This window comes from Glycine soja, chromosome 16 (genome assembly GCF_004193775.1).
Source record: "Glycine soja cultivar W05 chromosome 16, ASM419377v2, whole genome shotgun sequence".
In the NCBI taxonomy this organism is placed as follows: domain Eukaryota; kingdom Viridiplantae; phylum Streptophyta; class Magnoliopsida; order Fabales; family Fabaceae; genus Glycine; species Glycine soja.
Window position 1 is genome coordinate 34345653 of NC_041017.1, and position 20968 is coordinate 34366620.

The window sequence follows — 20968 nt, forward strand, 5'->3', positions numbered from 1 at the left end:
GAGAAGATTTGAAGCATATAAACATGGCCGATATGAGATGCGTTCGGCATACAGCTAACTTCCAGTCAGACCTCGTATTGGTACTACAACATGTCTAAATAATTAATAATTATGACTTCTGTGGTTCTGTTTGCTTCATATCTTATCAAATACTTCAAATATAATTGAATTCATTGGCTTATGTATTTTCAGCTTTCAGTTTTTAACTTTTCAACTTTCAAACTTTTTAATTTTATCTACAATTTTAACTATCAATTAGTAATATATATTTTAAGTAATCGTTCGAAATACAACCTAAATCTATGGTGGCAAACACTATGAGTAAGATTTTGTGCATTAATTACTTGACCTATATTTTGTTATGCATTTCGACTGAAAAAATTTTCAGTACTTTAAAGATGCTAAAATATACTTAATGTAATATATATATATTCTTATGAGTAAAAGTGACGATAACTACACAACAACGATACAATTGCGGCTTATTTTCCAATTTAATATATAACCAATTAAATAAAAATAATGTAGCATTCTAAATTATATATATCAAGGGGAGACTAGTGACATTTTAGGGGAGACTTGGAAAAGTCTCCAGTCAAGAAGTTACAAAAAAGTTGATCATATATTATAAGGCAATGCATTCATATTTAAAATAATAAGCACAAAATTTGTAATTTATGAAAAAAAACTGCACTATTATTTTTTTTATTTAAAAAAAGATTACTCATCCGTAACTTTTAAAGTGATGAAATAGAGAAAAATGAAAGAGAAAAAAAGATAGAAATAAAAGAGAAACCAGGTGGAGAATTTATATTGTTTGGATATATAGAAATAATAAAAAATGTGTTTTTTTTAGGAATCCTCCCATAAAATCAATATTGCTTCACACAAAATCCTCCCATTTCACCACTGTTTTTGAGGAATCAACTTTTTTTTTGGACCCCACTAAATTTATTTTACTTCATTTTCATTTCCATCCCATCTAAACCAAAAGTTCCCATTTTTTTTTGGACCCCACTAAATTTGTTTTAATTCATTTTATTTCCATCCTATCTAAACCAAAAGTTTCCATTTCATTTTCTTTCACTTCTTCCCAATTTATTTCCTTCCAAATGATCCTAGTAGAGGACTTCAAATTATATATAATTGACATTAAAATCATACCGTGCTTGAAGTGGCATTCAAATTGAATTTAGTTGAAAAAAATGACCATGTTCTTAATGAAGAAGAGGAAATTAGGTTTAAAAACATATACTATGAAAAGGACATTTAAATTTAAAGTTAATTAATCTATTTGTCCCAATAGACCCATAAATAATATTTTTTTTATTAAAGTGATCATGTTGTTAAGGAAGAAGACAATCTATATATACTGTGAAGTGACATGGCCCATAAATAGACTTTATACGCAGGAACAAAACAAAAAGACTTAGAAAATTCGTAAGATATAAAACAATAAAGGTTTAAGTATTGTATGATTTTAATGCAAATTACAAATGTATAATAATACTACCTACGGTCTTATAAGTGGCCGGTGTGGCCCCTTTAGAAAAGAGTCTGTCATCGCAATATTATTTAAAACAATAAATGTGGAAATTTATATAGAGTCGGTGGCTCCTTGTACGACTTTGTAGACAAAACACCAAAAACTAGCCTACGAAAATTTTCTTTTTGTCACCAATACTTGAGTCATGACAATTTTAGTGAGTTTTTTTTAATAAATTACATATAAATTAAGTCATGACTAATTAATGCTAATTTTTCTTGTACTTTGAAAATGCTTTTGATACATACATAATTAAGTATAATACAAGGAGAATAAAGCATCACAATTCACAAACATAAAGTTACAAATGATACATTGATAACTTTTTATCATGTGCATTATTTGGTGAATAGTGGACAATAAAAATAAAAATAAAAATAAAAATTACAAAATTATAAAATTTATGAGGATGAAGTGGTCGTTGTGGAAGGGTTGATCCAAGCTTTGACAACTGACAAGCCACTTGGAGCCACCCACCAGGGCACAGCCGAGGTCACAGGACACCACTTCATCATCTAATGACGGCAGGAACTAAAAGTTGTAACTAAATATATTTTTGAGAACTTTTACAAGTTCATTATTTATTTAGGAACTGAAATTTAAAATTTAGAAAAATTCAAGGACTTAAAATTAATTATTCCTTAAAATTGTTAACTTTAGATTCAAGAAGCTTGTGAAGATGCTACCTTGAATTGTGAGAGCATAAAAATAACCTTGAATTCAGAGGAATCAAATTAAGAGAATGGGATTAGGTTGATATAAATAACTCATACCAATTAAAATTCAGCTGTGAAGAAGGCCTTTTATTAGTTTTATATGATTCATTCTTTTGATCCCTTACGTTAATAAGCTTTTATTAGTCCGAATATTAGCTCTTCACAGTTATACTTGTTCAGACATCTCCCCGCTCTTAACACTTTCAAATTAAATGATCATCACGAGTCATGTCATGAGTTTGTTAGAAATCCTGCATTCTATCCTCAGGCTATGTAACTTCAACATTTTCTTTGGGTTATATTTTGATTGATGAAAAGGAGCCAAATATAATACTTAGTTCCATTGTTTTTTTTTAATCACTAAGTTCCATAGTTAGACTGATGAAAGGGTAATATTTGTATTGCATCAAAATGTTTTTAACTTGGTTATTAATAGTGCACTAAAATTTCTGGACACTAAAAAAGGTATTTATTTTATTAATAACTAGAGGATAGGCTGTGCCTATGTAAATTTTAAATAATAAGTAAAACAATTAAAAAAACAGAAGTTAAATACATTCAATAGAAAAAGTGATAGAATAAAAAAACAATATAGAAGTAGAAGAAAGTTACATTAGGTGATAAGAAAATTTTCAAAATTTCAGAAGTAATTTAAAGGTAAAATTATCCAATGAAATGTGGATACCAAATGGGGGTATTTTCTTTATTATTAGTATTGATTAATAATTAATAATGTAGATTATTATTATTATTATTATTATTATTTCTTTCTTAAAATAAAAGACAAACATCGTTTGGAAATTGGAGTGATCTCCATATAATTTAAACATATGGGGTCAAATTATTTTGTTCTAATTATGAAAAAATGATTATTGATTGATTCATTCAAAATCTGTGCCTGTATTTTTCTAATTTCTTTGATTCTTAAAAAATTGAAAATGAGGTCCTTATCAAAATGTTTAACTCAACAATGTCTTTATCAAATTGAATTTTTGATGATGAGAAAGATGCACATAAATTATTGATAAAATACATGATAATATATATTTAATTACAAACACAACGCTAATAAAGCTATATCAAAACATGATATAAACATCCCAATTGACAGTGAAAAAATGTAAAGTAATCATAATTTCCAATTCTTGCCTTTTCCAAGCATTAACAAGCTTAGACATTGCACTCATCCAAGAGGCCAGCGTCTTCAAGGGACTGAAATTTTTTTTTAAAAAAAAAAAGAAAGAAAGAAAAGAAAAACAGAATGTTAGTTTCAAAGATGTGTAAATGAGAATAAATAAAATTCTTATACCTATAAAAAGGAATTTCTAGAAATTGAAGTAAATAATAACATCAAGTTAATGATAGATTAAAATCACAATAGTTTATGAGAAAAACTTTTATGATAATAATGGAGATATTAATATTTTAGGATTAAGTATTGAACATCAATAATTACGAGTTTAATGATTATGCAATGACAATGTAGTTTTATGTTAATTAATTTTGATATAACTTTTGTAAAACTCCACAAACTTATCATATACATTGTAATAAATGATTGAATTATAGTATAAAATAGTTTTACACTTTTAGTACATAACTTATTTTCTCTAATTATATCTCTGTTTTATTTTATTATCATGAAAACTTTTCATCCAAATTTTCAAAAGGTTCCATATGCAATGACAATGTAGTTTTATGTTGTTAATTAATTTTGATATATATTTTTTGTAAAATTCCACAAACTTATTATATACATAATAATAAATTAATGATTGAATGATAATATAAAATAGTTTTACATGAGTGGTACATAACTTATTTTTTCTAACTATATCTCTATTTTATTTTATTATCATGAAAATTTTTTATCCAAATTTTCAAAAGGTTCCATAGGAATTAATTTTATTAAAATAAAGCATTGTATATAAACACTAGATCATCCAACTATTCAACGAAGCAAGAAATTGTGACCCTGATTAACTAGCACGCCACATTCACACATTTAGTTATTCATGGATAATAAATCTCATATTTCTTTTATAATTTATGAAAGCAACTTAACCGTCGTATCACAAAAATAATACCTCCTTCAATACATATATATTATGTTTACAACACTCATACATTTTTCACATGTTTTAACTTCAGTAAATATATTCATACCATCTCTCAAATAAACTTAATTAGTTAAGTAGCTATTGACTTGATTATCTCATATCTTTTCAAAATTAATTATATTAGAAATAGTTAAAAATTATGAAATCTTACTATCACAATTTAAAATTATAATATATATGAAATCTTTCGTGTATATAAACTATATGAAAGGCAAAAGAAACTATATATATGGAAGGGCTACAATATTATTACCGGTTAAGCTTCAGCCATGTACCTTTATATTTTATTAGCAAATACTGTGACCTTGGCATAAATATTGTCTGAAAGATTGTTCAAGAACTTGAAATAGGCATGTCTCCAAGAACGTTTGAATAAGATTGAGCCAAACACCACCCAAAAGCTTATAACAAATCCAAATGTCATACTCATGTAAAATTCACGACTGAAAAGTGAATATTCATCCTCTTGAACTTCAACATTTGGTTTTTGTGTTGGTCTCCCATCAATACAAAATTTCTCAATTGCTGGTCCACAAAGATCAAGATTATCTTCATAACTCGAGGCATTGAAACTCTGTAACTGTGTGCTGGTTGGAATTTTTCCAGTTAGATGGTTATGTGACAAATCTAACACATTGGGCCAATAAATTTGAGTTAAGACTCCGAGGAATTGATCCAACCAATTAGTTTCTTGACAAATCAAGAGATTCAAGTGATGTTAGCTTTCCAATTTTTTAGGGAATTATCCCTATCAAATTGTTTCTTGATAAATTTGATGAAACCAATGCAAATAAATTCGCTATTTTCAGTGGAATTTCTCTAGAAAAGTGATTGCTTGAGAGATCAATGCCTTTTAAAAGTGATAACTCCTTATATTTGAACATTTCTTCTGAACCTTTCCACATCAAGCGTGCATTCAAAAAATTTGTTTGAACAGAGCATGTCGAGTAACCGGTATTGCAATGATATAAATAACGTTGATAATCTCTTGAAGATGTCTTTTGAGTCATTGAAGTAAAAAAAAAATTATGCATTTAGCGATATCTAGAATTATTAGATTCGTGTAATTCCTCAAGGAAAAAGGTATCTCGTATGTTGAGTTGTTGTTTCTCAATAGCAATGCTTGAAGATCAAGAAGAGATCACAAGGATGTAGGTATCCTTCTTGAAAAATTATTGTGACATGTCAAAATAAGATAATGACTTGAAATGGCTCCAACAGTCTGGAATTTTTCCAGAGAAATGATTATTTGAAAGGTCTAATTGGTATAAAGTTTCAATTGTAACATTCACACATAAAAATGAAAGAGAACCAGAGAATTTATTTTTGGATAAATCAAGAAACATGGAACGTCGCATAAATGGTGGAATAGAGATTGTTGTATGAAATATTCATTGAAATCAATTCTCGAAATGCTAATTTAGCCCAAAACCACTTTGGAATCATATCTTCTTTTCCAGCATTTGAAATGTCAATTTCCTTGGATTGATTTTGTGTCTCCAACCATTTGGGAAATATTGGACCTAGCTTGCAAGATCGCAATCCTATGTGGCTCAACTGAAATGGTGGGACCCAATTTTGGCTAAATGCCAAGGCCAACAAAGAGTTGTCAGATAACTCCAAGAAGTATAACATAAGACATATTAGCAAAATGACAATCAGTGAGCACACCCTTTAAGGAATTTGATTGCATGTCTAGTTGCTCTAGTTGAGGTCAAAATTTAATATCTTTAAGAATATCTCCATTTAGCTTGTTTCCATCAAGATATAATTGTTTTAAAGATGAGAATATTGTGAGGTCCAGTGGTGTGCCATTGATTTGATTCATGCCTAGATCTAATTGTTCCAATGAATATCTAACGCAATACACTCTCTTTCAACTCATTTTGGGGCGAAAGTATCACCCCACTTTCACCCCATGGACCCACAATTTTTTAACAAAATTACATCACACATTCACCTCAAACAAATGATCATCTCACAACTTTCACCCCTAAAAAGAACTCAATTCAATTACATCTCAAATTCACCCCCTTAAACCTAACACACTCTAAATGAAGAGGAGCACAACTCCTTTCAAGATATCCTTTTGGGGGAAACATGTAGGCCATCTAGTTTACGTATGTCAAATCTAGAATACCAAGGGAAAAGGGGTGACAATTCAAAGAATTCCCAATGAGTTTAATACATGTTCGAGCTACACTTCTAAGTTCTAACTATGTTGGGTTTCTCTTAATTTCCGGTGCCCATGTGAATTTTGTATTTTGTTTAAATTATGAATGAGTAGTTACAACTTACATCTTGTGGAAACATGTATTTAATTTTTTATCCACAGTCCATTGCTGTTATGCACAATATGTATAAATCTTTGCGCCATGCCAAATTGATGGGTAATTCTTAAATGCATGATATTGATACATTTGGAGTCTATTGTATTATAGTGGGTTCAAGTATTAGATTTAGAGCATTTATTTTTCAACGGTCATGGAAAGCTAGCTGAATGAAATAAAGTTAACAGAAAGAGAATCTTATATCATTGCCAAATTCAAGACGAAGGTAGTGACAAGTGGAAGGAAAGTTCTCTTACCTTTAATTCGATTGATAATCTTTGTTCCCTGGAAATTGCATTAAGTTTCATTACAGTTTGATAAATGAATAATTAATTATCAATTGCAAAGGTTGGGTAAACTTGCATTTAGGAGAAAGAATCCTCGGCTAATTATAGTTTCATAAGCATATTTTGAAGTTTTTATCAAACATTGATACCAATTTTTAATTTATTATGTTGTTTACACTTTAAAGAGTGGATGGATTAAATTATTGTGTGGAACAAACTTATGTGTACATTTCATCTTCTAATTTACTTATCCCATTGTGACATATTCTAGGGACACTAGATCCTTTGTTTTTGAATAATAAATTTTAACCTTTTTGAAATCTTTTTTGACGGCATTGTTTTAACTCTTATTCAAATTTTTTAGAATAGGACACAGTACCATTTTCATGGTAAAAGTGAAAACAAAAAATCCTCACTTGCTCAGAACAAACAGTCCTTTATTTGTCTTGCATCCTGCATTCATACAAATATTTATGAAAGACAATTGTTAAATGCACACCTTGGAATGTATTTGCATCAATTATTAGAAAATTTGTTAACATATGTTCAATGTATATTTTGGAGTGCAGAGTGGAATCCTTGGGGTGTTCCAGATTATTAGGAATGTGAGGTGATTGAGAATGATGCTCCAGTTCCCAAGCATATTCCTCTCCCTACAGAATTTCACAAGATGCTAGAGGCACTTACATCTCAATCAGAGAATCATACCCCTGCTGCCAGCTCTCGTGAATATATATATATATATATATATATATATATATATATATATATTTTCTTTGTATATATTTTCTTTGTATATATCAGAGAATCCTTGGGGTATATATCTTCTTTGTATTGAACTGTTTGCTTGAAGTAGTTTCAGACTCGAAGCAGTTATTGTGGGAGAAAACATGGGCTCCTATATAACATGAATGGTATGGAATAACAATAATTTCTTGCTTCAATTTACAAGCACATATTATGCATGAAATGACTTAGTTCACATATCCATAATAATATGCCTTTTATTATTTTTTTTAGCACGTCATTTATTATTAGCTGAAATTAATTAAAAATTAATAAAAATTATAAATCTCACATCTTATTTAATAAGATTTATTCATGATTTTATAATTTTTTAATAAATTTTAATTAATAATAAAAAATATTTTGATAGCATTTCTCATGTCCACTATTCACACTCTTCCTATGCTCTAAACATGGTAAAATATACCATATCATATATATGTATGTTCTATAAAAGTCAACAATTCTAAGATACATGTTAAATTGTGATTTAATGATAATATAAAATACTATTTTATAACGAACTTATTTTATTTAAATTTTAATACTATTGGTAGCTTGAAGGCTGTGGGGGAGGATGGGTTCCAAGCTCTTTTGTAACAGAGTCAATGGGAAACTATTGGTCCTGAATTATATAGGTCATAGGTATTAGGAGTGTCTTTGAGTTCTGTAATTTGCCTATTTAAAGGCTCTCAACATTCTGAATGAAATCAAGTGTTGCCTTGAAACCTGTGTGAAGAAAACTGTGGTATTGTCCCTCCTAAGGATGATGCGAGAGAAGATATCTTTGTTTGGAAAGGCCCTGAGAGAATGAGATATCTCCTTTGGAAGATAGGAAAGTCGTCCTCCATGACTAACCAGAGAGGATGGAGAATGGGGGATTGCGCCTAATCGTCTCTGTTCCCTGGTGCAAACTGCAATAATTTTGTTCAACAAAAGGCACTATGCCATGCCAAACTCTTTAGAAAGTCATACTTCAGCTTTGATTCTAAAGATTACTATTGCGTGCAGCAGGGTATAAATTCAGCTTTTTTTAAATTTATTTTTAGCTTCTAATAATTCTTACTAATTAAGCATGAGGCGAAAAAATATAGTAATGATGTGTAAGTCTATTGTTGCACATCTCAGAAATTATATATTATAAATAGATTGTTGCATTTTTTAGTATCAGTATCTGTCGCCGTTGGAAACAGGGCAGCTGCAGGAGATGAATGATGCATCTTTCCTGATAAATGTGTGGTGTTTTTCTGAATCTGATATCATACTTTAATGTGTACTTTTTGTAATCAAAAGATGATTTATGTTGTTATACAAATGTTACCTAGTGCTAATTATGTGCACGTTACACTAATTGTTGATTTGTTTTTCTGGTTAAACATAGCACTATATTTGAGATTAGAGCGTCTCCCTCTTTTAGATGATGGAACAAATGTCGTTTGCACTTTTCTATGCTTCTTGTCTACTTAAACATAATTGATTCAAAGCATATAAATGGTGATCAATAAATCAGCGACCCAAATTCAAACGGAGCTATATTTCTTTTTAGGCCTCCTGGTACTGGAAAAAAATGCTAGCAAAGGCAATTGCAAACGAAGCTAGTGTTCAAGTTTCATTAATGTCTCAATGTCAACCTTCATTCACATCAAAATGGTTTGGAGAGGATGAAAAGAACATTCGAGCTCTGTTCCCATGTACATGAACTTACATATATCTGATTCAATGGAGGTGGATGCAAGTTTTGCGTCAGAAGGATCCGTAATGAATGAGTTAAAGCAGTGGAATGATTTGTATGGAGAAGGAGGTTCAAGGAAGAAACAACAGCTGACTCGCTTCCTTTAGATTGTGGAATGCTACTTTAATTATTGGATTTGTGACAATTCATCTTCAATGATACATTTCAACAAAGGAAAGAGTCCTTCACCAGAGATGTTGAACTCAAAGCATGCCTAAATGTCTCACTATATCCCAAATGTCACAGAGATATCAAGATTCCCATGCCAGAAAAGCACAAGTTCTGCAACATGCATCTATTCTCTAAAGGACGTGTAGATCATTATGCACTATGTTTAGGAATGGGTTCTCGGTTTTCGTTTGAGTTGTCTACAAACAAATGAGCACCTGTATTAGGGGATTCATGTTATGTCATGCATGGTTTTGGAAGATGCAATGGCTTTGTAGGAAGTAGGAATATTTTACACCAAACATTTTAGGTGTGCTGTATTATATATGACAGTAGAATTTTGTAAATTGAATTGTCTTTAAACTGTACTGCTTTTACAGTTGTGCAACTGAAATTATTTTTCTTTAAACCGCACTAGTTGAATGCTATTGGAATTGAAAGAAACTCTGAATTTAAATTTGTAATGAAGTTAGATATTAAAAAGAAATCAAAATGAATTAGCTAGAAATTTAGTCAACTGATTTAAATTCTTTCGCAAATGATGAAGGAAGGTTATGTTTTGATTTTTGGGGTTGTTTAAGTAACGACCTAACTTCCACCTAATCCAAACAACTGTGCTCGAATCTAAGATCATTTTTGGCTAAAGTAGTTCAAGTTCAATTCCTTGACAATGAACCTTTTTAATATCATACAAAAATAAGTAGATCACAATTCCAATTGGCTCCTTCAAGCCCTAGTCCAAGGAAAATTAGCAACCCATTATTAACTCAAAATATATAAGACATAAGATCCCTCAGTCATCCACTTTTAAAGAAAATAATAAATCTAGAAAAGCCTTCCTTTATTCTCTCTCCAAATCCAACTGTGAGAGATGCCTTCTCACCTTCAAAAGTGGCTCTTTGCATTTTTCCACATCAACAAGCTGGCACCTATAATCCAGATTTTTTCTCCCAAAAATTAAGATATCCTTCAAAAGTGTTCCTCAAATAGATATAATAAGAGAATAAAGAAAAATATGAAATTCCAAGAAAATTATAAAGACTAAAAGCTTAAGAAATAGACAATGAGATAGAAAAACTACCCCTCAAACTTATGCTCAATTTGACACTAAATAACTTCCAAGGAGAAAAATGATATATAAAAAAGGAAGAAAAATATAGTTTTGCGATCAGAAAATAAGTAAAAGTTGTATAGCCTACTCCGCTACTTAAGTTTTATTACCATCATTGTTTATTACATTTATTTAACTAATACGAAATGATATAAAATTAAATATATTAATATTAATGGATGTCATTTTAAAACTCTAGTAATTGAAGTTAATAATAGTAAAATTCTTTCAACGCATTATATACTTTTTAAACAAATAATTTATCAAAAAATGATAATCTTACGTTATTAATATAATCATAAATGATTTGTAGTTTTAAAAGACATTTTGAGATAAGATAATATCAAGATTTAGATTGGAGATCTTTCCTCGAATATATATATATATATATATATATATATATATATATATATATATATATATATATATATATATATATATGCACATTCAAGCATCCTATCATTATTGACTATTAATTAGAAATTAATATTTTATAAACAATTTAATCTATATTTCAGAAATGTAATAAAATTATTCTTGTTCATTTTTTTATACAGGGATGTTCATCTTTTGTTATGGAATAAATCAAGAAATATGAAATCTCGTAAAAGTGGTGGAATGGGACCATCAAATTGATTTGATTCAAGATAGCTAAAGTCATTTGGGAAATGTCTGACCTAACTTGCAAGATCTCAATCCTATCTAATTCAATTGAAAACATAGGTCCCAGTTTTGGCTAAATTCCAGAGCCAGTGAGTTATCAGATAAAGCGTTTGAACTCAAATCTAGTTGTTCTAGGCGAGCTGGAAATCCAACATCTTCAGAAATTGTCCCATTTAGCTTGTTCCTATAAAGGTACAATCTTCTTAAAGATGGGAACACTGAGAGAGTGTTTGGAAGAGTGCCATTTGATTCATGCCCAAATCTAATTCTTCCAATGAGTATCCAATATATCTAGATAAGTTATGGATTATCAGTGGAGGATCTCCACTCAAACTGATATTGGATAGCATCAGTGAGAGCAAATAACTTGCATTTTGAAGTGATTTTGGAACTCCACCCTTTAATTGATTCCCTGATAGGACCAATGTTTCCAACTTCAAAAAACATTAAGAATTCAGGCAGTATGCCGTGGATTTTATTCCAACCTAGATTCAGTTCTTGCTATGAGTATCTAGGACACTCAGACAAGTTATTGAATATCACTGTCAGTTCTTCACTAAACTTGTTACCAGAAATATCCAATGACAACATTGTTTTCACTAGATCCTCTGTTTTTGAATAATAAATTCTGACCTTTTTGGAATCTTTTTTGAGAACATCGTTCTCACTCATTCAAATTTTTGAGAATAGGACGCAGTAACATTTTTGTAGTAAAAGTGAAAACAAAAAATCCTCTCTTGCTCACAACAAAATTTGAGTATATTTTGTTCCTCTCCACAGAATTTGCCAAGACCCTAGAGGCACTTACATCTCAATCAGGGGAATCATACCCCTGCTGCCAGCTCTAGTGAATCACCATCAAAGGCATGATTTCCACTCACATTAGAGCTTTGGTTTCTCAATTTGAGTATATTTTTATTTTCTTTGTATTGAACTGTTTGCGTGTAGCAGTTTCAGACTCGAAGCAATTATTGTGGGAGAAAAATGGGCTTCTAAATAACATGAATGGTATGGAATAAAAAAGAATTTCTTGTTTCACTTTACAAGCACATATTATGCTTGAAATGACTTAGTTCACAGATCCATGATTAGTAATATTCAGAATTTCTGTTTGATCTATTCAAATTTCCCCATCCTATATAATTAACACATTAGTTGAGGTTCCTAGTTTCTAAATGACGCACCTTCATCTATGATTAGGTCAAGGATACATCTATCACAACATCAAATGAGTAGTCACAATATTAACTTTCCATCGTTACACTGATGAAAGGGACATAGTTGAATTGCATCAAAATGTTTTTAACTTGGTTACTAATAGTGCACTATAGTGATACAGAGTAGCTGTGGCCCGTTACAGAATTTGAATGTTGTGTTTTTGAATAGTGGTCATAATAGTGTGATTTTTCATCGTTTTAGGTGCAGTGGTTGCAATCTTGAGATTTTCCTTGGTTTTAAAATTAAAGATATTCCAAAATAAGAAATAATTTAAAGGTAAAATTATCCAATGTAATATGGATACCAAATGAAGATATTTTGTTTATTATTAGTATAGATTAATAATTAATAATATAGATTATTGTTATTGGTTATTTCTTAAAATAAAAGGCATGCATAGTTTGAAAATTGGAGTGATCTCCATATAATTGAAACATATGGTGTCAAATTATTTTGGTTATGAAAAAATGATTATGATAGATTCATTCATTCAAAATATGTGCAAGAAATTTTTTAATTTTTTTATCCTTAAAAAATTGAAAATGAGACCCTTATCAAATGTTTAACTCAATAATATTTTTGTCAAACCGAAATTTTGATTAAGAGAAAGATGCAGGTAAATTATTAATATAATACATTGTAATTTATATTTGATTACAAACATAATGTTAATAAAACTAGAGTCTTCTTAAAACTATCGAAACATATATAAGTATCTCAATTGACACTGAAGAAATGTTAAACAATCATACTTTCTAACTTATTGTCTTTTTCCAAGCATTAACAAGCTTATACATTGGAGTCATCCAAGAGGGCTAGTGTAGGGACTGAAAATTAAAATAAAATAAAAAAAAAGAAAGAAGGAAAGAAAGAAAAGAAAAATAGAATGTTAGTTTCCAAAATGTGTAAATGAAAATAAATAAAATTCTTATACCTATAAAAAGAAATTTCTAGAGATTGAAGCAATAAGAATAATAACATAAAGTTAATGATAGATTAAAATCACAATAGTTTATAAGAAAACCATTTATAGTAATAATGGAGATCACCAATATTTTTGGATTAAGTATTGAACATCAATAATTATTAATTTAATGATTATACAATGGAAATATAGTTTAATACTATTAACTAATTTTAATATAATTTTTGTAAAACTTCACAAACTTATCATATTCACATTAGTAAATAATTGAATGACAATATAAAATAATTTAACATTATTAATACACAACTTATTTTCTCTAATTATATCTCTATTTTATTTTATTATCTTGAAAACTTTTCATCCAAATTTTTAAAAGATTACATAGGACATAGTTTTATTAAAATAAAATATTGAATATAAACACTAGATCACCCGACCACTTAATTAGCATGCTACATTTACACATTTAGTTATTCATTGGTAATAAATCTCATATTTCTTTTATAATTTATGAAAGCAACTTAGCCATTGTATCACAAAAATAATATCTCTTTTAATATATATATATATATATATATATATATATATATATATATATTATTTGAAATCAAAAATAATATTAAACAATTTATTATACACACACCATTAATTTCAAACGAACTGGAAATGGAAAGCTAGTTATATCTGCCAATAGGTAAATACTTGTCCAATGACTAGGTAAACACACCATTAATTACGAGACCAGGTTTTCTAGTTACTGATCTTGGATGTGAACAGATTGTCAAACACACCATTAAGCGGTAAGATAAATTTTCTCAGGCTAAACTGTAAAATGCTCCTTAATCTTACCTATCAAATTCTACCCATGTAGTAACAGAGATAAGAAACAATAAATGAATAGCAAATTCACTGGTTTATAAATGGAAATTCGCTGGTTTTCTCAACATTTTACTAGCCATGCAGCTGAAGCTGTATGATTTAAATTCTAAACTTATTTCCTTTTACTTTCCCCCTTTTTTGTGTTACTATATACTAATTTCTTGCTTGCAGGAAGTTCCTGACAACGAGTTTGAGAAGCGCATAAGACCAGAGGTTATCCCTGCAAATTTCTTGCTTGCAGGAACTTTTCTGCTATATTTTTCTGATATCCTCGAAGCACCATTTCTTTACATATATATAGCTGCTATAGAGGGGACAAGTCCGACAAGCAAAAATGGAAAACATAAACGCAATCAGAAATATCCTAACAGCAAATATGCCTTTATTTCACTACCCAGGCATCTTCTAGAAGACACGATGCTATCATATGGTTTGCGCTTTTCCTACGTAGGGTGCATATATGCATGATGCATGATGCCAACCATGCTGTACGTTCCATCCTCTTGGACCTTTGGTGCTTACTTCCTGCAGACCCCCTATGTCATTCGTACCCCCTGGTGACATCCCTATCAGACATGGTAGTTGTTAAACAACTTCTACTATTTTAAGTTTAACATCTATGTCCATGCAAACTTTGGTATGAGCTTAACTAAATATCTATTGCACGATATATTAGGAAAAGAAGAAAAGAGAAGCAGAAGGCCAAAGTTCTGAAGATGCTTCAAACAATAAAGATAAGGAAGAACAAGAAATTACCCTGAGGCCTTTAAACATGGAAGACATGAGAGAGGCTAAGACTCAGGTAGGGTGAATTTAAAATTTCACTCAAATGGCTATGGAGTACTTGATTTGGGCATTTGTACAATACTGCATGAAGTATTTAAAAGTGGATATTTGTTAAAATCCAGGAATTCAAAAATGCTGGTTCAATTGAATACGGTGATGGATATATGGCACTAGAGTCATCTGATCCATTTTTATTTCCACTTAAAATGGTAACATGTAAATGCAAGTTGTAACCAAGGATTTCATACTAACAATTTCACACAAGTGGAAGAAGGAAAGTGTGTATTTCCAATAGAATATCTTTTCCCATGTACATGAACTTACAGATATCTGATTAAATGCAGGTGGCTGCAAGTTTTGCATCAGAAGGATCTGTAATGAATGAGTTGAACCACTGGAATGATTTGTATGGTGAAGGAGGTTCAAGGAAGAAACAACAGCTCACTTACTTCCTTTAAATTGTGGAATGCTACTTTTATTTTTGGATTTGTGACCATTCATCCTCAATGATATATACCTTTAACAAAGGAAGGATTCCTTCATCAGAGATGTTGAACTCAAAGAATGCCCAAATGTCATAGAGATATCATGATTCCCAGAAAAGCACAAGTTCTACCACACATATCTATTCTCTAAAGGACGTGTGGATCGTCATGCACTATGTTTGGGAATGGGTTCTCGGTTTTCGTTTGGGTTGTCTACAAACAAATGAGCACCTGTATTAGGGGATTTATATTATGTCATGCATGGTTTTGGAAGATGCAATGGCTTTGTAGGAAGTAGGAATATTTTACACCAAACATTTTAGGTATGCTGTATTATATAATCAGAATTTTGTAAATTGATTGTGCAACTGTACTGCTTAATAATTAAAATTAGAAAGCTTCTATCTTATCTAATTGTAACAGACAAATTTATAAATGTTGCTGCCTTGTACTCAAATTGTGTTTAAAATAAACAACTTATTCATTCTCTATATGGTATCAGTCTAAGCTTATTCGTGACCTTGAAGGCTACGTCATTGGCAAAACACCTTGCCCTCTTTTGATGAGATATTTGTTAAATTGCAGAACTATGAGATGTATCTCAAGCGTGATGAGCACTTCAATCACCACTCCTCCATCAGTGCCAACTTTGCCAATCACCGCTGCTCACACCACTCTACCAGAGGGTGCAATTAGCATTACCCATCTGGCAAGCATCGTAGCTCTTCATACTCCAAACATCTTTGCCCAAGTTTAAGATCAGTTTTTGCTGCAGTAATTCACATTCAATTCCTTGGCAATGAATCCTTTTAATCTCATATAACTTAATTCCTTAAATTAAATCATGAGACTAATGGACAAAAGCACAACAAAATCCCTAGATCAAACACAGTTTACTATTTCTACATAATCAAAGAGCATGACCCAAAAATCCAGAAACAATAACCAAACATCTCAATTCTCATTATTGTGAAGATTCATCAACTTCATACAAAACAACTAGTTCAGATTTAAGGGCTAAAGTACAAACAAAATGCTTAGAAATTAAAAAGGAAAATAAACTAGATGGATCACAATCACAATTGGCTCCCTCAAGCTCTAGAAGCCTTCCTTAATTCTCTCTCGGTCTCCAAATCCAACTGCGAGAGATGCCTTCTCACCTCCAAAAGTATCTCTTTGCATTTTCCACCTCCACAAGCTGGCACCCAGAATTCAGAATTTTTCTGCCAAAAATTAAAATATCGATCCTTCAAAATTTGTCCTCAACTAGAAGTAATAAAAGAATAAAGAAAACATTGAAATGCCAAGAAAAGCACCATGACAAAAAGCTATATAAAGAAGTAGAAAATGAGATAGAAAAATTACCTCAAACTTATTTTCTATTTTACACTTAATAACTTACGAGGAAAAAGATATATCAAGAAATTTATATATATAATTTATATTGAGTTATTATTTAGCGATTAGAAAATAGGTTAAAGTATTTTAATTTGTTTAATATGAAATGTTAGTGTAAAGAAGTTTTATAACCTACATAACAATCATCATTCCTTTAATTTATTTAACTAATACCCCGAAATGACATGAAAATAAATAAAATTAAATATATTAATTTTAATAGATCCCATGTAAAAATCCAATACATTGAACTATTTGAACTTATTATATGCTTTTTAGAAAAACATTTATATTACGGGATTAAAAAAATCCCAAAAGATGATTTGTAGTCATGTTAAAAAACATTTTGAGATAAGAATATTTAAAATATCAAGATTTAGATTACTCGAATATATATATACAACTCATTTAATGTATATTTTCAAGCATCGTATCATTATTGAATATTAAATTACAAATTAGTATTTTATAAACAATCTAATCTAGATTTCAGAAATACAAAACAAACATGCATGCGCGTCCAACTTTTCTTTCTCATTACAACTGCTTGTTCATCTTTAGTTAAAACTAGTTCATTCAAAGATATATCATATATGTTCTAGCTAGTCTTCTTTTAAGAAGAAAACCGGACTACAACTTGTTTACCTACGGTGTAATAGTAAACTAAGGTTCGTGTTGATGAATAATTGTTTTTTTTATTAATTGAGGATCTAAAGGTTAAAACAAAAGAGAAAAACGCCATCTAATTGTAAACAATGGTTTGTGACTGCTATTTATCATATAAAGGAAAATGAAGTATATATACGAAGACTAAAATATTATTACCAGCTATCCTCTGTGACGCCACTTGAAAACTTTCACTGCTACCATGACATAAATAGCGTCTGATAAATTGCTTATGAACTTGAAATAAGCATGTCTCCAAGAACGCTTTATTAAGATTGAGCCAAAGACGCCCCAGAAGCTTATAACAAATCCAATTGCCATGCTCATGTAAAATTCACGGGTGAAGAGCAATTTTTCATCTTCAGGAAGTTTAACAATTGGTTCCTGTGCAGGCTTCCCATCAATACACAATTTCTCTAGTGGTGGTCCACAAAGATCAAGATTATCTTCATAACATGAGGCATTGAAACTCTGTAATTGTGTACCAGTTGGAATTTCTCCAGATAGATTGTTATGTGACAAATCTAACACGCCGAGTCGATCAATTTGAGTAAGACTCAAAGGAATTGAACCAACTAGATGGTTTCTTGACAAATCAAGAAAGTCAAGCGATGTTAACTTTCCAATATTTGAAGGAATTTTTCCGGTCAAATGATTTCTTGATAAATTCAATGAAACCAATCCAAATAAATTCTCTATTTCCAGTGGAATTTCTCCAGAAAAGTGGTTGCTTGAGAGATCAATGCTTTTTAAAAGTAGTAACACATTATTCTTGAACATTTGTTCTGAACCTTTCCACATCAAGAGTGCATTCAAATCATATGTTTGATTACGAATCATGTGATTGGTATGGACATAATATGAATGACCTTGTGAAGATGTCTTTTGAGTCATTGAAGTAAAATTTTTTATGCATTTAGGAATTTGCCCAGACATGCTGTTTAGTGAGACATCCAAGAGTTGAATGTCACTTAGGTAGCAAAATTGCAATGGTAAACTTCCATGGAAATTATTTCTTCCCAAACTTAAAAATTGCAACTCTTGTAATTTGCTCCCAATCCAAGCAGGGATAAGCCCTGATAATCTGTTTTCTGCAATATCTAGCATTACTAGATTTGTGCAACTCCTCAAGGAGAAAGGTATCTCATCTATTAAGTTGTTGTTTCTCAATAGCAATGCTTGAAGATGAAGAAGAGATCCCATGGATGTGGGTATCCTTCCTGAAAAATTATTGTGACTTAAGTCCAAATAAGTTAATGACTTGAAATGGCTCCAACAGTCAGGAATTTTTCCAGAGAAATGATTATTTGAAAGGTCTAATTCGTACAAAGTTTCAACTGTACCATTAGCACATAAAAATGAAAGAGAATCTGAGAATTGATTTTTGGATAAATCAAGAAACAGGGAACCTCGCAGAAATGGTGGAATAGGGCCGTCAAATTGATTTGATCCAAGAATTAGGGAATCTTGAATATTCCTTATTGGAAAATTTGGAATTATACCATGGAGATTATTGTATGAAATATTCATTGAAATCAATTCTTGGAATGCTAAATTAGCCCAAAACCTCTTTGGAACCATATCTGCTATTCCAGCATTTGAAATGTCAATTTTCAGAAATTGATTTTGTGTCTCCAACCATTTGGGAAATACTGGACCTAGCTTGCAAGATCGCATTCCTATGTGGCTCAACTGAAATGGTGGGACCCAATTTTGGCTAAATGCCAAGGCCAATAAAGAGTTGTCAGATAACTCCAAGAAGTATAACTTAGACATATTAGCGAAATGATAGTCAGTGAGCACACCCTTCAAGGAATTTGATTGCAAATCTAGTTGCTCCAGTTGAGGTGGAAATTTATTATCTTTAGGAATCTCTCCATTTAGCTTGTTTCCATCAAGATATAATTCTCTTAAAGATGAGAATATTGAGAGGTCGGGTAGTGTGCCATTGATTTGATTCTTGACTAGATATAATCGTTCCAATGAATATCTAGCACATCCAGACAAGTGATGGATTATCATTGGAAGCTCTTCACTCAAGCTATTATAAGACATGTCCAATGAGCGCAAAGCACATGCATTCCCAAATGATTTGGGAATTCCACCTTCTAAAATGTTTGAAGTGATTGACAAAGACTCCAACAGAGGTGGCAATTTGGTACTCTCTAGAATTTTGCCATTTAATTGATTTTGTGAAAGATCCAATGTTTTCAAGGCAGAAAATATTGAAAGGTCAGGAAGCGTACCGTTGATTTGATTTCCGCTTAAGTTCAATTCTTGGAGCGAGAATCTGGCACACCCAGACAGCCACTGGAGTATCATTGATGACGTGAAGCTGTTGAAGGAAAGATCAAGGACGGAAAGGGAACTAGAAAAATTGAATTTAGAGGGCCTCAATGAAAGGTTAAAATGATCGGAAAGGCTACAATCAGTTAAACTCAGTTCTCTAAGTTTTGGTAGCTTGGCAATCATTTGGAGGAAGCTATGAGAATTGTTGAGATTAGATATGGAGAGCAAGGAAAGATGGGTTAAAGAAATGAGATTAGACAGCCAATGACCTCCATCGTCAATTTTGAGAGCACCATCATCATCATAAAATGATCCTCCAAGATAAAGCTTCTGCAAATTTGAAAGGTTCCCAAGTTGGGACGGTATACTTCCTTCAAAAGAATTGTAGCTGAGATCAAGATGCTGCAACTGGGAGAGATTTCCAATTTGAGAGGGTATATTTCCTTCAAAAGAACTCCAACTGAGATCAAGATGCTGCAACTGGGAGAGATTTCCAATTTGAGAGGGTATATTTCCTTCAAAAGAATTCCCACTGAGATCAAGATGCTGCAACTGGGAGAGATTTCCAAGTTGACGTGGGATTGAACCCCCCAGATAATTCCAAGACAGATTTAAGTATTTCAAATGAGAAAGAGAGCCAAACTGAGTTGGAATTTTTCCGCCAAAATCAGAATGTGACAGATCAAGGTATCTCAGGTTGCTGAGAGAACCAAGAAACTCTGGGATTCCTCTGCCTTGAAAAGAATTCGAACTGAGGTTTAAATAGTTTAATTGTTGCAACTCCATCAACGACTTGTGGATCTCTCCTCTGATATAACGTTGCTGGACATATTCTTAATGATTGACAAATATAGCTAATA

General features: G+C 30.9%; 1 protein-coding gene and 1 long non-coding RNA gene across 4 annotated transcripts in view; one reads left to right on the forward strand and one right to left on the reverse strand.

Annotated features, from left to right (window-relative positions):
• LOC114390905 (receptor-like protein EIX2) overlaps window positions 1–20968 on the reverse strand; it is a 75815-nt gene that overhangs the window by 10620 nt on the left and 44227 nt on the right. For 2 of the 3 annotated variants that reach the window (XM_028351833.1, XM_028351834.1), the window contains exon 4: window positions 18700–20671. In XM_028351833.1, the coding sequence (XP_028207634.1) occupies window positions 18700–20671 (1972 nt within the window). Of the gene's footprint in view, window positions 1–16686; window positions 16979–17978; window positions 20672–20968 lie in introns of those variants that run through there. The other variant, XM_028351835.1, reaches the window with a different exon arrangement.
• Window positions 15063–16248, forward strand: LOC114390928. The gene is made up of 2 exons (XR_003662039.1): window positions 15063–15286; window positions 15615–16248. It is a non-coding gene; the product is annotated as an uncharacterized LOC114390928 (long non-coding RNA).